The following is a 21297-nucleotide window of genomic DNA, read 5'->3' on the forward strand; positions in this document are numbered from 1 at the left end:
TTCCAAATTCTTTCCAGCTTTATAATCCATGTTTTTCCTTAATTCACTCTAATGCAGCTAAATCAACACTTACCAACTAATACATTTTCCTGTCCCTTCATCTCTCCACTTACTAGACTACTCATTTGGAATGACATTATTTCCAATTCATGTTGAACCCTAGCAAGTTTTCAAGGCTTATCTCAAATGCCACCATTTCATAAAGACATCCTGATGTTCCCTGCCAAGAAAATTTTTCATTTCCCTGACCCCTCAAATTATTTGTATGACTTTTATACCCCTTATTAAAGTCTACCTCTTTATTTTTGTTTAATTTTTTTCTGTATTAATAAACTGTAAATGTTTTGAGATCAAGAAATATTTCTAAATTATTATTATATATTCCACAGCCACCTTAAACATAGAGGGTATCAGTTGCATACATAAATATCTGCTGAATTACGTAAATATCAGTTAAATAAAATACTGGAGAATTAACCTAAGAATGAATAAGGATATCAAATATGGGCAATTCTTCTACAATTTATTGACACTGTCAACAAATATTTATTGAGTGTCTAAAATGTTCCAGAGACTGTGCTAGGAGCTCTTGTAATTTCACAAATGAGGATTGTTCCAAAAGTCTGAGAGAAAATAATGAGCCAGGAGCACAGAATCCATCACAATTAATGCAACATCATGACAGTAAAAATTTTGACAAATACAAAATGTTAATGTTTACATGTTTACTTGACAGAAAAATAGTGTTTAATTGTATATTTGAATGAAAAACTCAATTTTAAAAAAGAAAGACCTGGAAGAGTATGTACATGGAAATTTTATTAACTTGGATTGAAGATGTGCATTTATGTCAAGTCCCTCAGGAAAAGAACACAGTAAAATGACAGTTTAAGGTTATAAAACCACAGGGGAAAAGATAACATGGGGAGTGATAACAACAATGGAGAGAAGTCAACAAATTTTTGAAAGGTGAAATGTGGATGACATGGTGGTTTGGGAACTGATTGAACAGAACATATGAGGCCAAAACCCCACTACCTTCAAAAAGGGTCACCTTAGGAAGAAAGCCCATCTTTCTATCACAACACTGGACAAGTGCAGGCTCAGAGGCAGTAGGAAGTAGCTAAGGTTGCGCTCATGATTAAAAAAACAATTGTGTTCATGTCCGTACATCAGGTAATTTAATCCTCAGATTTATTCTGCCCAAGCACAAGCCAAGTAACTATAACAACACAAATCCAAAGACAAGAATGTGCGGAACACAAAGGGCTATGCATGCAGAAATAACTGGTAATGGAAGGCGGGGCTGAGATGCCAGTCGATCACTAATAAATATTTAATGTAAGTACACTAAGAGCCATCTTCAAATAACACATCTAAAACTGAGTTCTACAAATTTCCATCAGAAGCTCCTCCCCACCCCAACCCTTCCCTGTTAATGGCGCTCCAGTTGTTCAGACCAAAACCTTAGGAGTCAACCTTGACTCCTCTTCTTTTCACATATCACATCCAATCAAGGGAAGAAATTCTCCTTAATCTACCTTTAAAATATATTCAGAATCTGACCACATCTCACCACTTCCACTGTCACCACCCTGATCAACCATCATCAAATCTCACCTGGATGACCACAACAGCCTCCTAACTGGACTCCCTGCTTCTGTTTTTGCTTCCTTTTATCTGCTTTTAACACAGCAGCCAAAGTGATCTTGTTAATAAGTAAGCCACAGCATGTCACTTCTCTACTCAGATCCTCCAGTGATTTCCTTATCAGTCAGAGTTAAAAGCCAAAGGCCTAAATGTCTGGTAGATACTTGGATATATGAACCTGAATTTCTGAGTTGGAATTTGGGCTGGAAATACAAATTTGGGACATGATAGCATACAGATGCATCAATAAGATCAGAGAGATTACCAGAGAAACGTGCATAGCTTGAGAGGAAAGCGGGTTCAAGGAATGGACACTGGTGTGTCCCAGTATTTGGTGCTCATGGGGATGACAAGGAACAGCAACAAAAGACTGAGTAAAAATAGCTGGAAAATTAGGGGAAAAAGCAGATGAGCAGGAAAAAAGGGCTTTAATAAGGTGAATGATCAGTTGTATTAAGTGTTGCTGATTGGTCAAGCCCATCGAAGACTGGGAAATAACCACTGAACTTAGCAAGAACATGGCCATTGCTGATCTTGGGATTGTTCTAGTGTAGTGCTGTGGTCAAAAAGTTAGCTGATTTAAGAAAGAATGAGGAAAGGAATTGAAGAACTAAAAAATGGAGCAGTCACCACAGGAGATAAGAGTCAAGAAAGGAGCTTTTACTCATCATTTTCTCTTTGGTACCTAAGTAAAAAGAGGCATCCAAAAATATGGATTGAATATATCAAGCTTAATATTAAGCAATAGATTCACTCTGAATACATTGACCTATTTAAGTTCATATTTATCATGCAGGCTCTCATTAGGCACTGAGGAGATATTTTCTTTTCCCCTGGAAAAAAAACAAACTAGAGCAGTTAGATGATGTTTAATTTTCAAAGAACTCAGATGTCCTATTACGTTTCATGAACATGAATGATCTTCTTGGGCAATTTTCACCACTGTTCCTGGTCTCTGGTTCAGACACATTGTTGCCACGCTAATCTATCATCCCAGCAGAGTTTCTAAGCTTTCCAAGCAAAAGATTTGTGAAACCATAGTAAAGCAATTTTTAAGAGTTAAATAGATGAGAAAGCAAGACCAGAGATCAAAACAGCTGCTGCAGACTTCTTGGTTGTATTTAAATCCATGGAATTAAATAAATAATAATAAACTGTTGCCAATCTTTGAGAGATCCATGGTCGTTCTTGTCTGGTTTTCATTGAAAACTGGAAAAACTATTCCCAAAGTGACTGGCAGAGGGATTAAAAACACAAAGCAGAAAAATGAGGGTAAGGGAAGGCATGCTATGTAAAAGTACAGACAATAACAAATTAACAGCTAGACATGCCTCTGACTCATGGAAAAATATGTGAAATCAGGTTATCCAAGCTCAAAAATAATGAATCACACAACTTAGAATACAGATGTCAGGAAAGCACATGTTTGCTTCTGAGTAAAAATAATAATAGAAGGATATAGAGGTATCCATGTATGAGTCAATCCATTACGACTATTTAAAAGGCAGATTCTGAAATTCTATAATTGAGAATCCATGAAAAATAGTAACGAACATAATGTCTACCTCAGCTAAATATGAAGAGATTCTACATTTTTTAGTAAACAATACGTTTCATGCTCTCTTAAGTTTGGGCTTTTTCTGATCATCTCTGATTTATACGCCTAAATTAGGTGAGAGCATATACCTTAACAAAAGATTTGTTTTGGTAGAAATCTAAAATTTGGTATTTACAGAGCACAGCTAGAAAACACAGGCAGAGATTTACTACATAGTTGAAGAACAAAATGTAAAATTTTATACACGTTTTAAGTCAATAAACGTCTAAAGATGGAGAAGAATGGGGAAACTTAGATTCTAGTTGCAACTTTGTTATCAATTATATTATTTGGGTTATTTTGGTCACTTCAACAATCTATGCTTTAGATCTCTCTGAAGAAAATAAATTTGTAATTTGGACTACAAATTTTTAAGTTCAATGAATTTAGATATCTCAGATTTATATGCATCTCAAATTTAACTTCCAATTTTAAAAAAGTCAAATTATCCCACAAAGGTGTATTTTTTAAAAATGCCACTTGCAATAGACACTGTGGTGGGTGCACTGCTCAGACCCTCTTTATTTCCTCTGTCCTCCCAGTTTCCAGGATCAAAACACTCAATCCAGCCACTGAAAGGATTGCCTACTGTGGGCTCATTACTGAGACCCTCCCAGGAATTGCTAACAGAAGAAAGCTTTCTTGCCCATGTCTAAGTGCCTTGTCCTGGAAGCATCTCAAATCCAAGGAGTGGTCAATTGGGAGGTACAAAAGTTTTTCCCTCTAACTTTAAGACAGCACAACTCTAAACTATCATTTCATATGCAGAGCTCCAGTCAAATCTTCTGCAGCTTCTGTTGCAACAGTTCAAGTTCTATCTTGCCTTCTTAGTCCGCAATCATTATTGGGCGTTGTCCTAAGCACACTTCCCAACAAACCTCCTGCATGCAAAAATGACTTCCAGTCTGTTTCCAAGGAAACCCAGCTTAAGACATCATTCATTCTTAAGGCTAGTAAACTACAAGAGGCAAGTCATCAGTTTCCCAAATGACTGTTTCTAAACCAGGTGGCCAGAGCTTAGTCAGTTACTCCATACTGCTGAATGAGACAAAAACTTTCAGTTTAATCTATGTCTTGGTCCCTCCATCATTATCTGAAACAACAGCCATAACAACATCCATGTACTGAGAACTTACTATATACTGAACGCCATGCTTAGCATTTGATTATATCTTTTTAATTAATATTCAGAGTAATTCCATAGAAAAGTGGCTTTTTTTAACCAGATTTTATAAAGAGGTAAACCAACTGATTAAGTATGTTAACTCTCATGTCCACAGTCATAATATTAGTAAGTGGGGCATACAGGTCTCCAACCCAAGCAGTAGGATTCCAAAATCCATGGTCTATTATTGCACAATGCCCTCTGATTTCCATCAGTCTTATCAGCAAACGTGTACTTGAGGTTCCACCCTGAGAGAAGGCAGTTGCCCCAGCAGAAAACAATCACGGCTTCCTGGAAAAACCCATCAAATTAAGATGTCTTTCTTGTACAGGAAAGTCAGCATCATCAAGAACTGCTGAAGCACTTTAAGTAATCAAAATTCCAAACTTTGGATTGCTAATAAATCAGTGCTCAAAGCTTGGCTTTACTGTGACTGAAATAGTATTTCTAAGCCTTATCTATTACACTTCAAGGTTGTATTTTCAGTTTTAAAAGCTTAAGAATCTCCCTTTTAAAATACGAGATAAGACTCAAGCTACTGAATTTGTAGTAGTTGTATATTTTATTTGGATTCTTCCTAACACTGGTACAGTGTATGAAAATAAGCATTAGACTTTTTCAAGCAGGAAAATTTATTTGAATTTCACCTCTCTACAACATTAGAAGTGCTTAGTAGTATGGACAATCCAAAGCTATCCATGGCATATTTCTCTTGAAAACACACTTTTATATTTTCATTAAGTCTCTCTCTCCTACATGGTAATTATTTATTTAATTTATTTTTGTTTTCTGATTCCAAAAACATAGATGTTCAAAAATAATAGGACTACTAGAAATATGAAATCCCTGAGCATGAATGGATGGGGGTGGGCAGCAAAGAGACAGTGAAGAATAGCTAGTACCACGCCTTTCAGGTAGGCAGGTCTGTGCTCGTATCTCACATCTAACACCATCTAGCTGTGTGACTTTGGGCATGTTATTTAATCTCTCTGAGTCCCATTATTTTCTGCATCATATGGAGTTAACAGCACATGTCTCATGGGAACATTGTAAGAATCAAATAAAACAATATTTGCAAAGGTTATGAAAGAACCTCTTAGACACTTCATTAGTAGGTATTATTATCCTTGACAAAAATGGGATATACACTTTTCAGTGGAAATCACCATATGGGAAATTGCTTTGTTTTACTTCAAAGGAACCCTTAACACAACTACGCAATGAAAATGTTTGAAAGCTTGTATTTTGCACGTAAGTCCCAAATAGAAGTAATTGGACAAAGAAGGAAATGGCAGGAAAAGACAGTAAATTAACATAACAGCATAATGTAAAACTTAGCTTAGAAATATTTGCTCTACTCAAATTTATTTCTAAGCAGCAGCAAGATTTGCCTATTTTTCACTTACGAAAAAATAAAGCCCCTTGGGGAATAGCATGAATGAGCCAACCAGCAACTCCCCAAATTTGGCAAGACTATAAACCATTTCCTCAGCCTACACACAATACATGGTAAACAGATGGCTTGATAAAAATAATTTCCTTTGCTTCAAAATTCCTTGTGGAAACCAACTATTGTGACAATTTAAAATATCTGTGAGACTTTAAAAAAAGTTATACAGTACCTTGAATTGAAGCTTAATAAGACATAAATAAAACATACAAAAAATGATGTTTAAAATATGAGCAAATGCGAATACATAAACTTATATAGTTAAGATCTATTTCAACCTACGGGTTGCTAGGCAAATCTAAGAAATATTAATAGAATTTGTCCAATAACCATAGACTAGGAACAAATAATTTTCCTTTGTTGTTAGCCCTGAGAGGGGGAGAGGGGAAGTGAAAAATGACCCCCCACCTCCATCTTAGACCACTTGTAACCCACAAATTGTGTCTACTTGTGTTTGGTGGTTCTTCCCCAACTGCCTTTGCCATGGGTACATTTCCTCCTCTTCTTTTCTGCTGGAGATATATGTGTACCATAACCTCAAATATTAGACTCAGAACCCAGCTGACAAGTCTACTCCGGCTAAGAGCCACCTTGACAATAAGTATTTCTATCTTCTTAATCCCTCCAACTTATCCTTTTCTCCAGTTTCACCATCCTAGTAAGAGTGTGCTAGAAAGAGATGGAAGTGGCCGGGAGTGGTGGCTCACGCCTGTAATCCTAGCACTCTGGGAGGCCAAGGCAGGCAGATTGCTTGAGCTCAGGAGTTCGAGACTAGCCTGAGCAAGAGCAAGACCCCGTCTCTACTAAAAATAGAAAGAAATTAGCTGGACAACTAAAAATATATATGTATATTAAAAAAATTAGCCAGGCATGGTGGTGTATGCCTATAGTTCCAGCTACTTGGGAGGGTGAGGCAGAAGGACTGCTTGAGCCCGGGAGTTTGAGGTTGCTGTGAGCTAGGCTGATGCCACAGCACTCTAGCCCAGGCAACAAAGTGAGACTCTGTCTCAAAAAAAAAAAAAGAGAGAGAAAGAGATGGAAGAAAAGAAGGTATATCTATAAAACATTTCTCAAGCTAGGTCCCAAACACTAATTATATATTAGGTGGTTTTCACTCTCTCAAAATATATGTATTGGGTTACTGTGTGTGCCAGGTACTGTGCTATGAATTCACCATTGAAAGGGCTCACCGGCCTTATGGTCCAGTAAGGGGATAGGCATTAAGTAAATAATTTAATGACACTTGTGTTGAAAAGAGTACACAGGATGCTCATAGAGGAAAAGGTCAAGAAACTTAATCTAACACGGAGGGTCAGTGAAGCCTTCTCAGAGAAGTGATACTAAGATGAGAGGTGAAGGATGAGTAGTTCCCAGGCAGAGAGAATGTGTAGTGTTTAATGTGTGAATAAGCGGAATAAGTGGTTTCCAGGGTCAAGAGACTATGTAAAACCCTAAAAGTAAAAAAGTGAGAAGGTGCTAACTAAATGAGTGAATATAATTTAATGGGATTATTTATTCAAGAACTTCTCAAAACAATTAGTGTATTAGTGGGTACTATGGATTTCCAGAAGTAAAATGTATTAAGCAACATTTTCCAAACTATTTTAGGCCATAGAAAAATGTCATTTCTTCCTCCCTCCCTTCTTTTCTTCCTTCCGTCCTTCCTTTCTTTTTCAAGGAACGATGTTTCTGTAAGAGAATTGAAGAAATGGCCTCCACAACCTGCCTTAGCTACAATTATCTCCTTTCTCCTCTCTGTTGTTTTGGTGAGAAATTTTTGTAGAAGCAGAAGGAAGAATAAACTTTTTCTTAATTGAAAAAAGTTAAGAAAGAAGAAAAACTGTGATAGATATAGACTGCAGACATCCAACCTCTTTGCCTCCATCCCACACACCCTTAAACCTGAATCTTCTTAAACAAGCCTGCAATGGACTCAGAGCCTTAGTGCTGAGGGCTCTCGGGGCACCTTGAGACTGAGGGCCCAGGGTGATGTCCTTTGCTGTAGCAGGCTACCGACAGTGAGGCTTCCCGGTGCCCTGCATATGTAATGGAGCTTCCCTGAAGTGAGGGAAAGCTCTACTGTCTCTTCCCACCAATCCAAACACATATCTTATTTTCCAAAGTAGTCACTAAACCAATATGTGTTCTCCAAGAACAACTATTGTTGTTCCCATTCCCACATTTGGGGATTCCATAGAAAATAAATACTTTTTCATTCACATGACAAAATGTCAAGTCTTTGAAGCTATCTTGATATCATTTTAACTCTTGATCAACTTGTTGGATCTTTATACTGCTATCCTACTTTTCCTTTTGATTCATATCCAAACACTATTACTTGGAATTGATGCCAGTAAATATGAAAAAAGAATTCTGAATTTGAAAATAATCAAGTTCTTTTTCAAAGATCTACATAACATGACAGTATTTAGGAACTCATGATAACCAAAATAATTTTCATGGAATTCCAAAAAAAAAAAAAATTTAAGTGAGTAAGCAAAAAACATTTTTAGATGATGTCCATGAGTATTTTGCTAGAATCCTCATATGCAGGCCAGCTGAAGGTGGGCTGCTCTCACTGATGTGAGATTGGAATCCCCAGAACACAAGGTAAGCACTCCAAATCCTCAACTTCTCTACTGCCTCCTAAATTCTCCCTTCTCACAGAGGCCTCTGAAACATCCTGGAGCCCTTGAGAATTGTAAGGTACATTGGACAACAACTGATCTAGCAGAGTGGCTCTCAAGTGTGGGTGATTTTGCCCCTCAAAGGACATTTGGCTATGTTTGTAGAAACTTTGGCAAATCACAAGTAGGGGGTACTATTGGCATCTAGTGCTAAGGACACTGCTAAGCATCCTATAATGCACAAGACAACATACCAAATCAAAGAATTATCTGACTCGAAATGCCAGTAATGCTGAGGTTGAAAAATCCTGATCTAGTACAATCATCCTTGCAGACACTCCTGTGAGACAGATAGCTATTGGTAATTTCTAGACTAGTCTTATTGTCAGAAATGTCTTTATTATATTAAATTAAAATTTATTTTCCTAAAACATTTTACCTATTAGTTTTATTTCTACACCCTGGCATCCCAATGGAAAAACAATCAAATTCTTTACCTACATGACAGATTTTCAAATGACTGAGACTACTATCAAATTCCCAAAGCTTTTCATTTTCTGGTTGAAAAACCATATGCTCATGTCCTGTACTTGCCTCTCAAAAAAGTGTAATTTCAGAAGGGGAGGCTATAATCCAAATTAAAAGCAGATATTTTATTACAAAAGTAATTATAAGGTAGTTACCAAGTATCAACCACCAACCACGTAACAAAGGTTTTACACATATTACTTTATTAAACTGACAATGACAAAATCCCTCCCAGATAAGTATCATTATACTAGTAGCAGTGTTTTGCAGATGATGAAATTGAGTTTAGAGAGGTCAAGAGATGCACTCACAGACACAGAACTACTAAGTCAGGGAGCTGGAACTTTATTCTAAAGTTCATGCCCTTTGTGTGAATACTTACTGCCATTTTATTTCACATTTCATTTGGTTTCCCTTTCTCAACCTTTTCCTACCTCTAGCTCCTTTTCTTTTTTTTTTTTTTTTATTTATTATTCCAGGGTTTTGTGAGGGTACAAACATTGTAGTTACACTTTATGTCTTTGCCTCACCCAAATGCGGGTTAAAGGCGTGCCCTTTCCTCCCTTTAGTGCTCCCCATGTCCTTTAGTTGTAGATTTGCCCCCCCATCCCCCTAAACCCTAGGGAGTATTTCTGCCATGTGATCAACCTAGTGTTGATCAGTTAGTACCAATTTGATGGTGAGTACAAGTGGATCCCGTTCTTCTGCTCTTTTGGTGCCTCACTTTGGATAATGGGCTTAAGTTTAATCCAGGAAAGTATAAGAGGTGCTAGATCACTGTCGTTTCTTATGATTGAGTAATATTCCATTGTAAACATATACCAAATTTTGATAATCCACTCATGGATTGACGGGCACTTGGGTTGTTTCCACATTCTTGCAATAGTGAATTGTGCTGCCATAAACATTCGGGTGCAGATGTCTTTACCGTAGAATGTTTTGTGCTCTTTTGGGTAGATGTCTAATAGTGCTATTGCTGGATCAAATGGTATTTCTATTTTTAGCTCTCTGAGGTATCTCCAAATTCTTCTCCACAGAGGTTGCACTAATTTGCAGTCCCACCGGCAGTGTAAAACTGTTCCTGTCTCTCCACATCCTCGCCAACATTTGTTGTTTTGTGTTTTTTTGATAGAGGCCAATCTCACCGGGGTTAGGTGATACTTCATTGTGGTTTTGATTTGCATTTCTCTAATGATTAGAGATGTTGAGCATTTTTTTATATGTTTGCTGGCCATTGTTCTGTCTTCTTTTGAAAAGTTTCTGTTCATTTCCCTTGCCCATTTGTTGATGGGGTTGTTTGATTTTTTCTTGTTGATTTTTTTGAGTTCCAGATAGATTCTGGTTATCAGCCCTTTATCAGATGTGTAGAGAGCAAATATTTTTTCCCATTCTGTGGGCTGTCTATTCACCCTAATGATAGTTTCCTTGGCAGTGCAGAAGCTTTTTAATTTATTTATTTTTGTTGCTGCGGCGATTGCTTTGGGGATCGTCTTCAAGAATTCCTTGCCTAGGCCGATGTCTGAAAGGGTCTTCCCAACATCTTCATTTAGAATTCTTAAGGTTTCATGCCTTAGGTTTAAGTCTGTTATCCATCTTCAATTGATTTTTGTGAGAGGTGAGAGGTGGGGGTCTAGTTTCAGTCTTCTGCATGTAGCTATCCAGTTTTCCCAGCACCATTTATTGAAAAGAGATTCTTTTCCCCAGTGTATGTTTTTGTCAGCTTTGTCAAAGATTAGATTACCATATGCAGATGGTTTCATCTCTGGATTCTCAGTCCTGTTCCAGAGGTCAATGTCTCTATTCTTGTGCCAGTACCAAGTTGTTTTAGTTACTATAGCCTGGTAGTATAGCTTAAAGTCTGGTAAACTGATACCTCCCAGTTTGTTCTTTTTACTTAAGATTGCTTTGGCTATACGAGGTCTTTTCTGGTTCCATACAAAGCGCAGAATTATTTTTTCCAGATCTGTGAAGAATGATAATGGGATTTTGATAGGGATTGCATTAATTCTGTAGATCACTTTAGGTAGTATGGACATTTTAACAATATTGATTCTAACAATCCATGAGCAAGGTAGGTTTCCAATAACAGTCAAGCAGAAGATCAAATCAAAAACGCAATTCCTTTTACAATAGCCTCAAAGAAAATTAAATATCTAGGAATATATTTAACGAAAGATGTAAGAGACTTATACAGGGAGAACTACGAAACACTAAAAAAAGAAATTGTAGAGGATGTAGCTCCTTTTCTGTCTGTCTATTCCCTATATTACTTCCTCCCTCTTTTCCGCTGATCTGTGCCTCAAGCCAGCTCCAGGGCTATCACATCTCTTACCAAAATCACCTTTTAAGAAGCAGGTCAGGTCACGGGAAGCACTTGCTCAAAGACCTCCAGGTTCTACACACCACTTCCTTTGTATTTCTCCTTTTGCCCTGTGAGAGGGGCCTAGGCAACCTGAAAAAGATTAGATCTAGATGCCTCTACTCAGCATGTACCATCCATGAAAAATTCTTTCATTTTCTTTTTTGAGAGAGCATAAAAGTTTTCCACAATAGAATATATACTAAAAAGCAAAGTGTCTTCTCTGTTCTTGTTGAAGCTAGTTGATGGGTGCATGGGGGATCATTTTACTATACTCTCTACTTTTGTGTATGTTGAAAAGTATTTTTTATGAAAAAAAGACCAAAAAACCCACTCTTCTCTGTACTTGGGATTCAGCAACGGCTTTCTTTTCTTATCGCATATTCTCTATTTAACATTATGGTGAAGAAACAATTTTCAAAATAAAGTCTCGAAACAAGAAAAGGCTAATTTCTGAAATAAATTTCTTATGACCCCAAGATTAGGCCAAACTTCCTAAACTACTTAAATAAAGACAAACTTACTCATGTATTTTCTCCCTTTTCGATTCTTCCCTTTTTTTTTTTTCAATGTTACCAATTTCATATGTATGGGGTATATAGATGCAGACAAATGGAAACATGTCTTAGAAGTAAAATACGATTCAGGTGAAAGCCTACATCCAAAGGTTTCTGAATCAGATACATTCGCCAAGCCTCCTGCTCCCACTCTGTAGGTTGTCTACTCATTCTGTTGATTATTTCCTTTGCTGTGCAGAAGCTTTTCAATTTAATTAAGTCCCATTTATTTATTTTTGTTGTTGCTATATTTGCCATTGGGGTCTTAGTCATAAATTATTTTCCTAGGCAGATGACCTCCTGCTATTCTCATGGAACAAGGGCAATCTTAGTAAACCACCTTGTGAGGCATCCTAGAAGAGTAATGGACATGACATGGCTACTTGATTCCTAAAGAGTTGTGTCTTAAAGGCTCTAAGGTCTCAATTTTATATTTCACGCAGGCAACTAAGTTTTTGCCATTTCTCATGACAACATATTTCCCCTCTCGCTCCAGCCAGCCACAATGCAGCACCAGATGAAAGGGTGCCTGGACTCATCTATCATCACAGTTATAAATTAATTCCATCCTCATGGTAGGTCAGTGTTGCCATCTTTCTTGATGAAACAGAATGTTGTTAATTATTTCACTGGATGCCAAACTACTTTCCTTAGTCATTAATAAACAAGTTTGCTACATACAAACAGAATGCAAAAAAAAAAAAATTGGAGGAAATGAAGCAAAAATAATTTTTCTCTTTCTAAGAAATAATATTGAATGGATAGTCTCTCTTTTTTTTTCTGATAATTTGACTCTTTCTGTCTCTTTTGTCTCTTAAATACAGATTTTTCTGGCCTAGCTATCTTCACAAGCATATGTTCTCAAGAGGCAAATTCACACAGAAAAAAAAAATCACAATAATTGTTAACATGTATTTATATGCACCTGAACTGACCTTACCTTACCTTTTCTATGTTGCAGGCACTGTTCTACGTGCTTTACTTGCAGTGGTTCACTTAAACCCCACAATAAATCTATGGTCAGTATTTTTATCCCAATATTACACTAAAGAACCAAATGTACAAAAAGATGTAGTAAGTTGTCCTAGCTTGCAGAGTTTTCAACTTGACTAATACATCCAATTCAAAAGTGACTCCCATTCCCAATACAACTCCTCCCCGAAATCTCAGCACTTTAACACCAGTTATTTTTCTGCCCCCCCATAACTTGTTTAATTTTATTTTTCTTAAGCATACATTTAAACATGTGGCTCTTGTTTTCAATTACCTCTGTTAGAAATTGAATAAAATCTAAATATCCTTCACCAATGGGAACATTAAACAAACTAACAGCACTTTCCTATTGTGGAACATTATGCAGTCATTAAAAAGAAGGAAGCAAATATACAAATATAGTAACATTAGAATTCATGCATAATACATCACTGAGTAAAAGGAGCCAGTTACAAAATGATATGACTCAGCAAACAAATGTCAGACACTCACATACGTCAAAGTATATAGAAAAATATCTGGAAAGATATATGTCAAACTCTGGAGAAAAGAATTGAGAAGTGGGGGAAATTTTTTAAATTATCTATTAATATTTTATCTTATATTTGTGAATTGCTTGAATTTTTATAATCGACTCAAATTCTTTACCATGCAAAAAATAAAGTTATCAATATGCTGATAGGCTAAATATATTTGATGGCACTCACTATTTAGCTAGCCACCGACCCTGCATTATTGACTCCATTTTATTTTTTCAACTTTATTTTCCATTTCCTCTCCCATACATAACCTGGGTGCCAATTATACTGGGATTTATCTTTTCTATAAACACTGCCTGGATTTTCTAATGTTTCCACTTCGACCCAGAGTATCTTCTTTTTTCTTAAATTCAATCTTTCTAAAGAAAAATGTGTACATATTATATATTAAATTTCCATATATACTTTGTAAAAGAAAAAAGCAAATATTCAAGAAATTTTCTGCATTTTGAATCAATAAGTTTTAGTAATTCTGAGTACACTACTTCTTAAATTATGTAAGATGCCAGAATATAATAAAAAATTAATAGTTACAAAGTTTCTGAACAGATAACTATTCTCCTTATAAAAGGATGACTTTCTTAAACGTTAAAGATATTGTGATAGCTTTGAATAATTTTTATGATGAAATAAGATGCGAAAGAGGAAAAAAATACATTGCACCTAGAAATTTAAACAATCAAGAGACATGTTTCTTACCATTGTGAGGGTAAATGGATGGTTTTCTAATGCAGACACTCTGGGACAATGTAGAATAATATACTAAAAAGCAACAAACAGATAATTTTTAAATGACCAAGAAAGAAATTTAACTATTCCAATGATGCTATGTCTGCAAATTTTCAAAAATTACATAAGGATTAAAGGCTATTTTAAAAGTTGCTGACCACTGACTCACCTGGCCAGGTCTTGCTTTAAAATTTTCTTTGATCATTCGGATTTCTATGACGTCTGAGGGATGACTTATGACTGATATGATTGTGACTGGCTTATTGCTCCGGAAACATCTGTAAAGTCTTTCAGCACAGTATAGGCACAAAGGCCCAGAAATCCAAAGCCAAGTCTGAGGGAGAAGTTTTGAAAATAGATTTCAAAAAATACTTGTATTTTAGGAAACTATACCCTGTCCAATTGTTTATTTCATACATTACAATACTAATATTTTAATGTGTATTTTAAACAATAAAATATAATGAAAATGAGTAAAAAATGACAAATGCTCAATGCAACACATTCAGACAAAACTAAAGTATAAAATATAGGTTATTAAGTATGAAATGTCCGATTTCCTTATGTACTAAGTTTGACAGTTAATATATGTGACATTTCACTTTGACACTTCTTGTTTTATTTTTATTGTAAAAGTACATCCTCATTCTTTTGAAGGCATGCTCTGACTTGAGATTATCTTTCAAATTTTTTAGAACAGTTTTTGTACAACCATAGATAAGTAAAAAATTCATATTATTTTCAAATATGAGTTCTGCTGTAAAACCAATACAATACAGACAACTCAAAATATCAACGAAGTGTTTGGAAAGGATGTGGCTAATGAACAGTACCTCAATGGTTTAAAAAGTTCCATTTTGGTAATTTTAATCTTAAAAATGAGCCATATGGATGACCTGAGACCAAGGTAGATAATAATAAACTAAAAACTGTAGTGGAAGCGAATTCATCTCAGCTTACACATAAATTAACAATAACGTTTGACAGTACTATTCCAACAATATTAGAACCATTTAAAACAAATTGACAAGGTAAAGAACCTGGATAGATGGGTATTACATAAATTAAACAAACATCGAAAGAAAAATCATCTTGAAGCTTGCCTTTGTTTGCTGTCACGACATAAAAGTGAACCATTTCTATACCGTGTTGTTACGTGTGATAAAAAATAGATTCTTTTTGACAATTATAAGTGTTCGGCATAATGACTGGATAAAGATAAAGTGCTGAAACACAGTCCAAAGACAAATCAAAAAAAGCTAATGGTGTCTGTTTGGTGGTTCAGCACTGGTATTATCCACTACAGCTTCATGAAACCTAGTCAATCGATTACAGTAGATATGTACTGCAACCAATTGGATGAAGCGATGAAATAGCCGAGATTGGTCAATAGAGACAGGCCAATCCTCTTACAAGACAACACTGGACCACAAGTCACACAAACAACGCTGCTCAAACTACAGAAACTGAACTTTGATACTCTCTGTCATCCACCATATTCACCAGACCTTACACCAACTGACTACCACTTCTTCCAGACTTTGGACCACTTCTTACAAGAAAAAATATTCAATTCTCAACAAGCTGTGAAAAATGCCTGTCACAATTTCATCACCACTCGCTCTCCAAGCTTTTTCACTGCTGTCATAAACAAGCTACTGTTAAGATGACGAAACTGTGTCAATAGTTTAGACACATACTTTGATTAATTGTACTGTTTCTTGTCTGAGATATAATAAACTAAACTTTTGATTCAAAATTGGACATTTCATGTTTAATGACCTAATAAAAAAGAAAGTAATGTCAAAACCCTACATTCAAACCCATGCCCCAGGTGTAACTACCATGAACGAGCAAGTGTACACTCCTTCATAAATCCTTTTATGCACACAAATATATAATGTACATACACAGTATCTTTCTTCAAATAAAGAATAAAGGTAAGTTCAAATTTCAGGTGAATCTGAGGATGATTTTAGGAAAAAAAAGTAACAATCCAATGTTCATTAAAAAAAGAAAACCCGGCCGGGTGCAGTGGCTCATGCCTGTAATCCTAGCTCTCTGGAAGGCAGAGGCAGGCGGATTGTTTGAGCTCAGGAGTTCAAAACCAGCCTGAGCAAGAGCGAGACCCCGTCTCTACTAAAATTAGAAAGAAATTAATCGGACAACTAAAAATACATAGAAAAAATTAGCCGGGCATGGTGGCACATGCCTGTAGTCCCAGCTACTCAGGAGGCTGAGGCAGGAAGATCGCTTGAGCTCAGGAGTTTGAGGTTGCTGTGAGCTAGGATGACGCCACGGCACTCTAGCCCGGGCAACACAGTGAGACTCTGTCTCAAAAAAAAAAAAAAAGAAAAGAAAACCCTAGATTTTTAATATGCATAATGTATATGCATAATATACATGTATATAATATATGCATATAATGTTAAATATGTATAACATATATATTTTTAAATGGGATATGCCAGGCATGTTGTTAACAACTTTTACATAGTATGATAAGAATAGAAGATAACATTTAGAATTTGGAAACCATGACAATTTTGAATGTGTGCTACATAGATAACCCTGCTCCTAGGATACTTACATACTCTGAGTAGCGTGCAGTATGTGAATATTATGCACATCACTTTGAGGCCTCAAACTAAAACTCATTTTAATGGTCACTTTTTTAATTAAACTTTATTTATATAGTTCTTCTACACCTTCCTTTTTCCATGCAGACAGATCATACTTCTTCTTCATATGGTGACATTTAGCCCTACATTGTGAAGCGTGTGCATTGCAGAACAAGTTCTGCAATGTAACAGTCTCGCAACTTTGGGACAGTCACTTACCCTTTAAGCATCAGGTCCCAGATAAGTAAAATGGGATTCACCATACCCACCATGCCTAATATTCAGCATTATGTGAAGCTCAGAAAAGTTCTGATAATTCTAGAGTCCAATAGAAATCCAGAGGATTATTATTAATAATAATAAACACAAGACTAGCACACTATCCCAAAGTCATTTGCAAATTCATTATAGCTTTTGACTTCTCTTTCTTCTCTTCTTAAAACAGACATTTGACATCACTATTCTACTTGGTATAGACCAAGAGTAAAGGGTGTAATTTGCATGTGGGCAGTGCTCACAGGCACAAGGGAAGATTACGGGCCTTACTGAACTATTAATAATTTCTAGGTATGTCAGAAAGAAATTTTCAAAGAGCAATCATTTTAGTCAAAGACCTGGGTTTGCATGCTATCTATGCCACTTACTAGTCTGGAGACATTGGTCAATGTATTTTATGTATTTAAGCACAATTTCTTCATCAGAAAATTGAGGATGATATTAATTGCTACAGAGAGTCACTGTAAATATTGCACACAGAACATTTTAGCACAGTGCCCAGCTGATAATATTAAGCATTCAATAAATTGATTTTTACCACTTATTATTTGCAATATTATACATAATATTATAATGCAATATTATACTACACTATAATAATAATTAGCAGCAGTAGTAGTAGTTTTTTTACTACTCTTATTATTATTCAGCTTTTCTCAATAAATGTGGAGAATACATTTGTCATCTCTCTGGCAGCAAGTACCAGTGCCACAGTATGCAAAGATTATACGATCAGTCAAGCAGAAATTTTCTATATTCTCTAATATCACAGGTCTTTTGCCTTGAACTGTCAGGTAGCTACAATAGAATAAGAGGCATTAACTTGTTGTGGAAATATCCTGAAATATTCTATTATACGTGAATACAGAGCTTCAAAAACTTGTTTACATGTGATGTTGATCTGTTGTATGGAAACATAGACTTTGCAGAGATCAAACACAGAATGAATCTGACCTGTGGAAAATTAGCCTGGAACCTGGGCTCTTCCACACAAATCTTCACAAATGTGTTCTGGGTAAGCACTTCTGATTTTGCAAATCCTCCAGGGGAAGATTCATGAATACGTTCTGAGAGATATTCTGGTAAGGAACTATTCTGAGAGCAGATTCGGTTAAGATTGATACAGCCAGGAGGGTGGGTATCTAAATTAGTTTGATACTTCAGCAGCCCTCTAAAATTAAATTAAAAAACAAACAAACAAACAGAGATAAAAAAGAGATTGAGATCAGGGGACACAGTAAAAGAAAATAATCTCTTTTTCTTGCTAACTTTACAAAGCATTTATCTGAAAAGTACACCTTATGAATTGTATTTAAGAGAAATTGAGATCTCAAAAATGTTAATAAATTCTTTACTAAAGGACTAAAACAAAATTTTTGACTCTAAAAACAAATGCTACAAATGTGTGACAGGGAAGGACATATGCAATCTTTCCAAGTAGTCTTGAATTTGACAGCCTTTACTTCATAGACATTCATACACTCATATACAAGTTTTCATTTCAGTAAACACTGTAATACTTTGCTATATCTCCAAACGCAAAGGAAAAATACAGGGATCATATTTGATTTGGCTAAGGCTAAATAAAATAGCCTTACAGATATACAGGAAAATGTTAAACAAAAATAACAGGAATCTGTCTCTCTTATAGTCTGAAACCAATGTATACACAGCAATCAGGTCCTAAATGTGTTTACTTGACAATTTCTCTAAAAACAGAACCACATAAAAAGCACAAAACAATAAATCAGGCAGGAGAGGCTTAAACCTTAACAATCTCATTCTGATTGTTTCTTCTTTTGTGACATTCTAAGACAAATCATTCAACTTTCTGTGTTCTGTAATTCTTATCAATAAGGAGTTAAGTAAGATCTACCTCATGGGGATAATTCATAAAATGATAGATTGTACAGAGCATCAACAAGATCACTGATGCATAAGCAAATCTTGAAGGAAAAAGTAAGATTTAGAAAAGCATTGAAAATTTTGCAGTATATTTTATTTTTATTTTAAAGAATACCAGGAAAAAATTATTTCCAAATCACTTCTTCTTGGTTGGCTAAGAGTGTGTCATTTTAAAATTATCCTTCTTGCTCCCAAACAATTGATTTTAGTAGCTTAAAAAGTATATCTTTAAATGTGCCACAGCTATAATGCTTTTTAAAAGACAGTATTTTAAAACAAACGCTATAATATAAATAATGATACCAACAGATCCAATATATGAAAGTCAGAAAAGCAATGGCCAAGGCAGTCTGTCATGGTATTCACCATCTCTCCAACCTTTTCCCCCCTTTGTTCATGTTCAGTTTCTTTTCTTTCTTCTTTTCATTTTACTTTCTTCCTTAAAACTAGTCATCATGAAGTCATTAGGGAGCATTCAGCATGTGTCAGGGGCATCTAAGTAGTAGAGGGCTACGTTTCATGACATCCATAGTAGACCACAGACACACATATTTTTTTAAAGAAATAGAGTAGATATGGCCACGGTACAAAAAAATTGATGGATATTACACAAATGTGTTCCTTCTTTTGTCATTAAACCTTCACAAAGTTCTAGTCACATAATATAATTGCTACGATATTATACTTGAACAACGCATGAATCTGACTTAGCTTTAATTACAGTTAATTATTTACCAAAACCTGTTGCTGCCACTGACCATCCCAGGGGTAGTAGCTGACAGGTGAGTAGGTCAAAAAACACAGGCAGTTATTCTACTGGCCGTAAGTTGAACAAACACAGGCATTATGGACTTAGCACAATTCCAGGTTGTGCTACAGAGTTCAATGAGCAGTCAAATCTCGATACCCTCCACAAACTTAAAATCTTGTTTGGAAAATATCTTAGGAGAAGCTGAACATAAGTCAAACCATAGATAATAATTGGAATAAAGTATGTTAATAATCTCTTAATAACATATGATAGATGCCAGGTCCAGCACAGAGAAATTTATATACATTTCACATTATCCTCATAAAAAATTGCATGAACTAGGAACGATTATTTTTATTTTACAAATTAAGAAACTATTCTAAAAGATTGAATAATACCCAGGGTCACACAGCTGATAAGTAGCAGAGATAAGATTTGAACCCAAATTTGAACTCTTCACCTACTATGATTCAGCACATTAAGTCATTGGATCCTCACAAAATACCTCTGAAAAAAGTAAGGAAAGAGGAAGACTAATACTTACTAAAAAATATCATGTCAGGAATTTTTAGAATATCTATATTTCACATTTAAATTTCAAAACAGCATTCCTATACGTCAACAACAGTCAAACTGAGAATCAAATCAAAGACTCAATACCCTTCACAATAGCAACAAAGAAAGTAAAATACCTAGGAATATATTGAACTAGGGAGGTAAAAGACCTCTCCAGGGAGAACTATGAAACACTGAGGAAGGAAATAACAGAGGACGTAAACAGGTGGAAAACCATATCATGTTCATGGGTTGGCAGAATCAACATTGTTAAAATGTCTATACCACCCAAAGTGATCTACAGATTCAATGCAATCCTTATTAAAATACCAACATCATTTTTCACAGATCTAGAAAAAATAATTCTACGCTTTGTATGGAACCAGAGAAGACCCCGTATAGCAAAAGCAATCTTAAGCAAAAAGAACAGATTGGGAGGCATCAATTTACCAGACTTCAAGCTACACTACAAGGCTACAGTAACTAAAACAGCAGGGTACTGGCACAAGAACAGAGACATAGACCAAGGGAACAGAACTGACAACTAAGACATAAAACCATCCTCATATAGCCATCTAATCTTTAACAAAGCAGACAAGAACATACACTGGGGAAAAGAATCCTTATTCAACAAACGGTGCTGGGAAAACTAGATAGCCACATGTACAAGTCACATGTAGAAACCACATATAGAAACAGGATCCGCACCTTTCACCTCTCACAAAAATCGACTCACGGTGGATAACAGATTTAAACCTAAGGTGTGAAACTTTAAGAATTCCAGAAGAAAATGTCGTAAAAACTCTTATAGACATTGGCCTAGGTAAAGAATTCATGAAGAAGACCCCAAAGGCACAATCACAGCAACAACAAAAATAAATAAATGGGACCTGATCAAATTAAAAAGCTTCTGCATAGCCACGGAAACTATCATGAGAGCAAACAGACAACCTACAGAATGGGAGAAAATATTCATATGTTACACATACAATAAA

At 35.6% G+C, this 21297-nt stretch overlaps 1 protein-coding gene across 1 annotated transcript in view; it reads right to left on the reverse strand.

Moving 5' to 3' along the window:
* The window catches only part of NOX4 (NADPH oxidase 4), a 172074-nt gene that overhangs the window by 58258 nt on the left and 92519 nt on the right, over nt 1-21297 (reverse strand). Inside the window, exons 9-11 of the mRNA XM_012641783.1 lie at nt 18046-18262; nt 14364-14528; nt 14165-14227 (exon numbers count right to left, since the gene is read on the reverse strand). Of these exons, the coding sequence (XP_012497237.1) occupies nt 14165-14227; nt 14364-14528; nt 18046-18262 (445 nt within the window). The remainder of the gene's footprint in view (nt 1-14164; nt 14228-14363; nt 14529-18045; nt 18263-21297) is intronic.

The sequence above is a fragment of the Propithecus coquereli genome, unplaced genomic scaffold (genome assembly GCF_000956105.1).
Source record: "Propithecus coquereli isolate 6110/MARCELLA unplaced genomic scaffold, Pcoq_1.0 Scaffold170, whole genome shotgun sequence".
Lineage (NCBI taxonomy): Eukaryota > Metazoa > Chordata > Mammalia > Primates > Indriidae > Propithecus > Propithecus coquereli.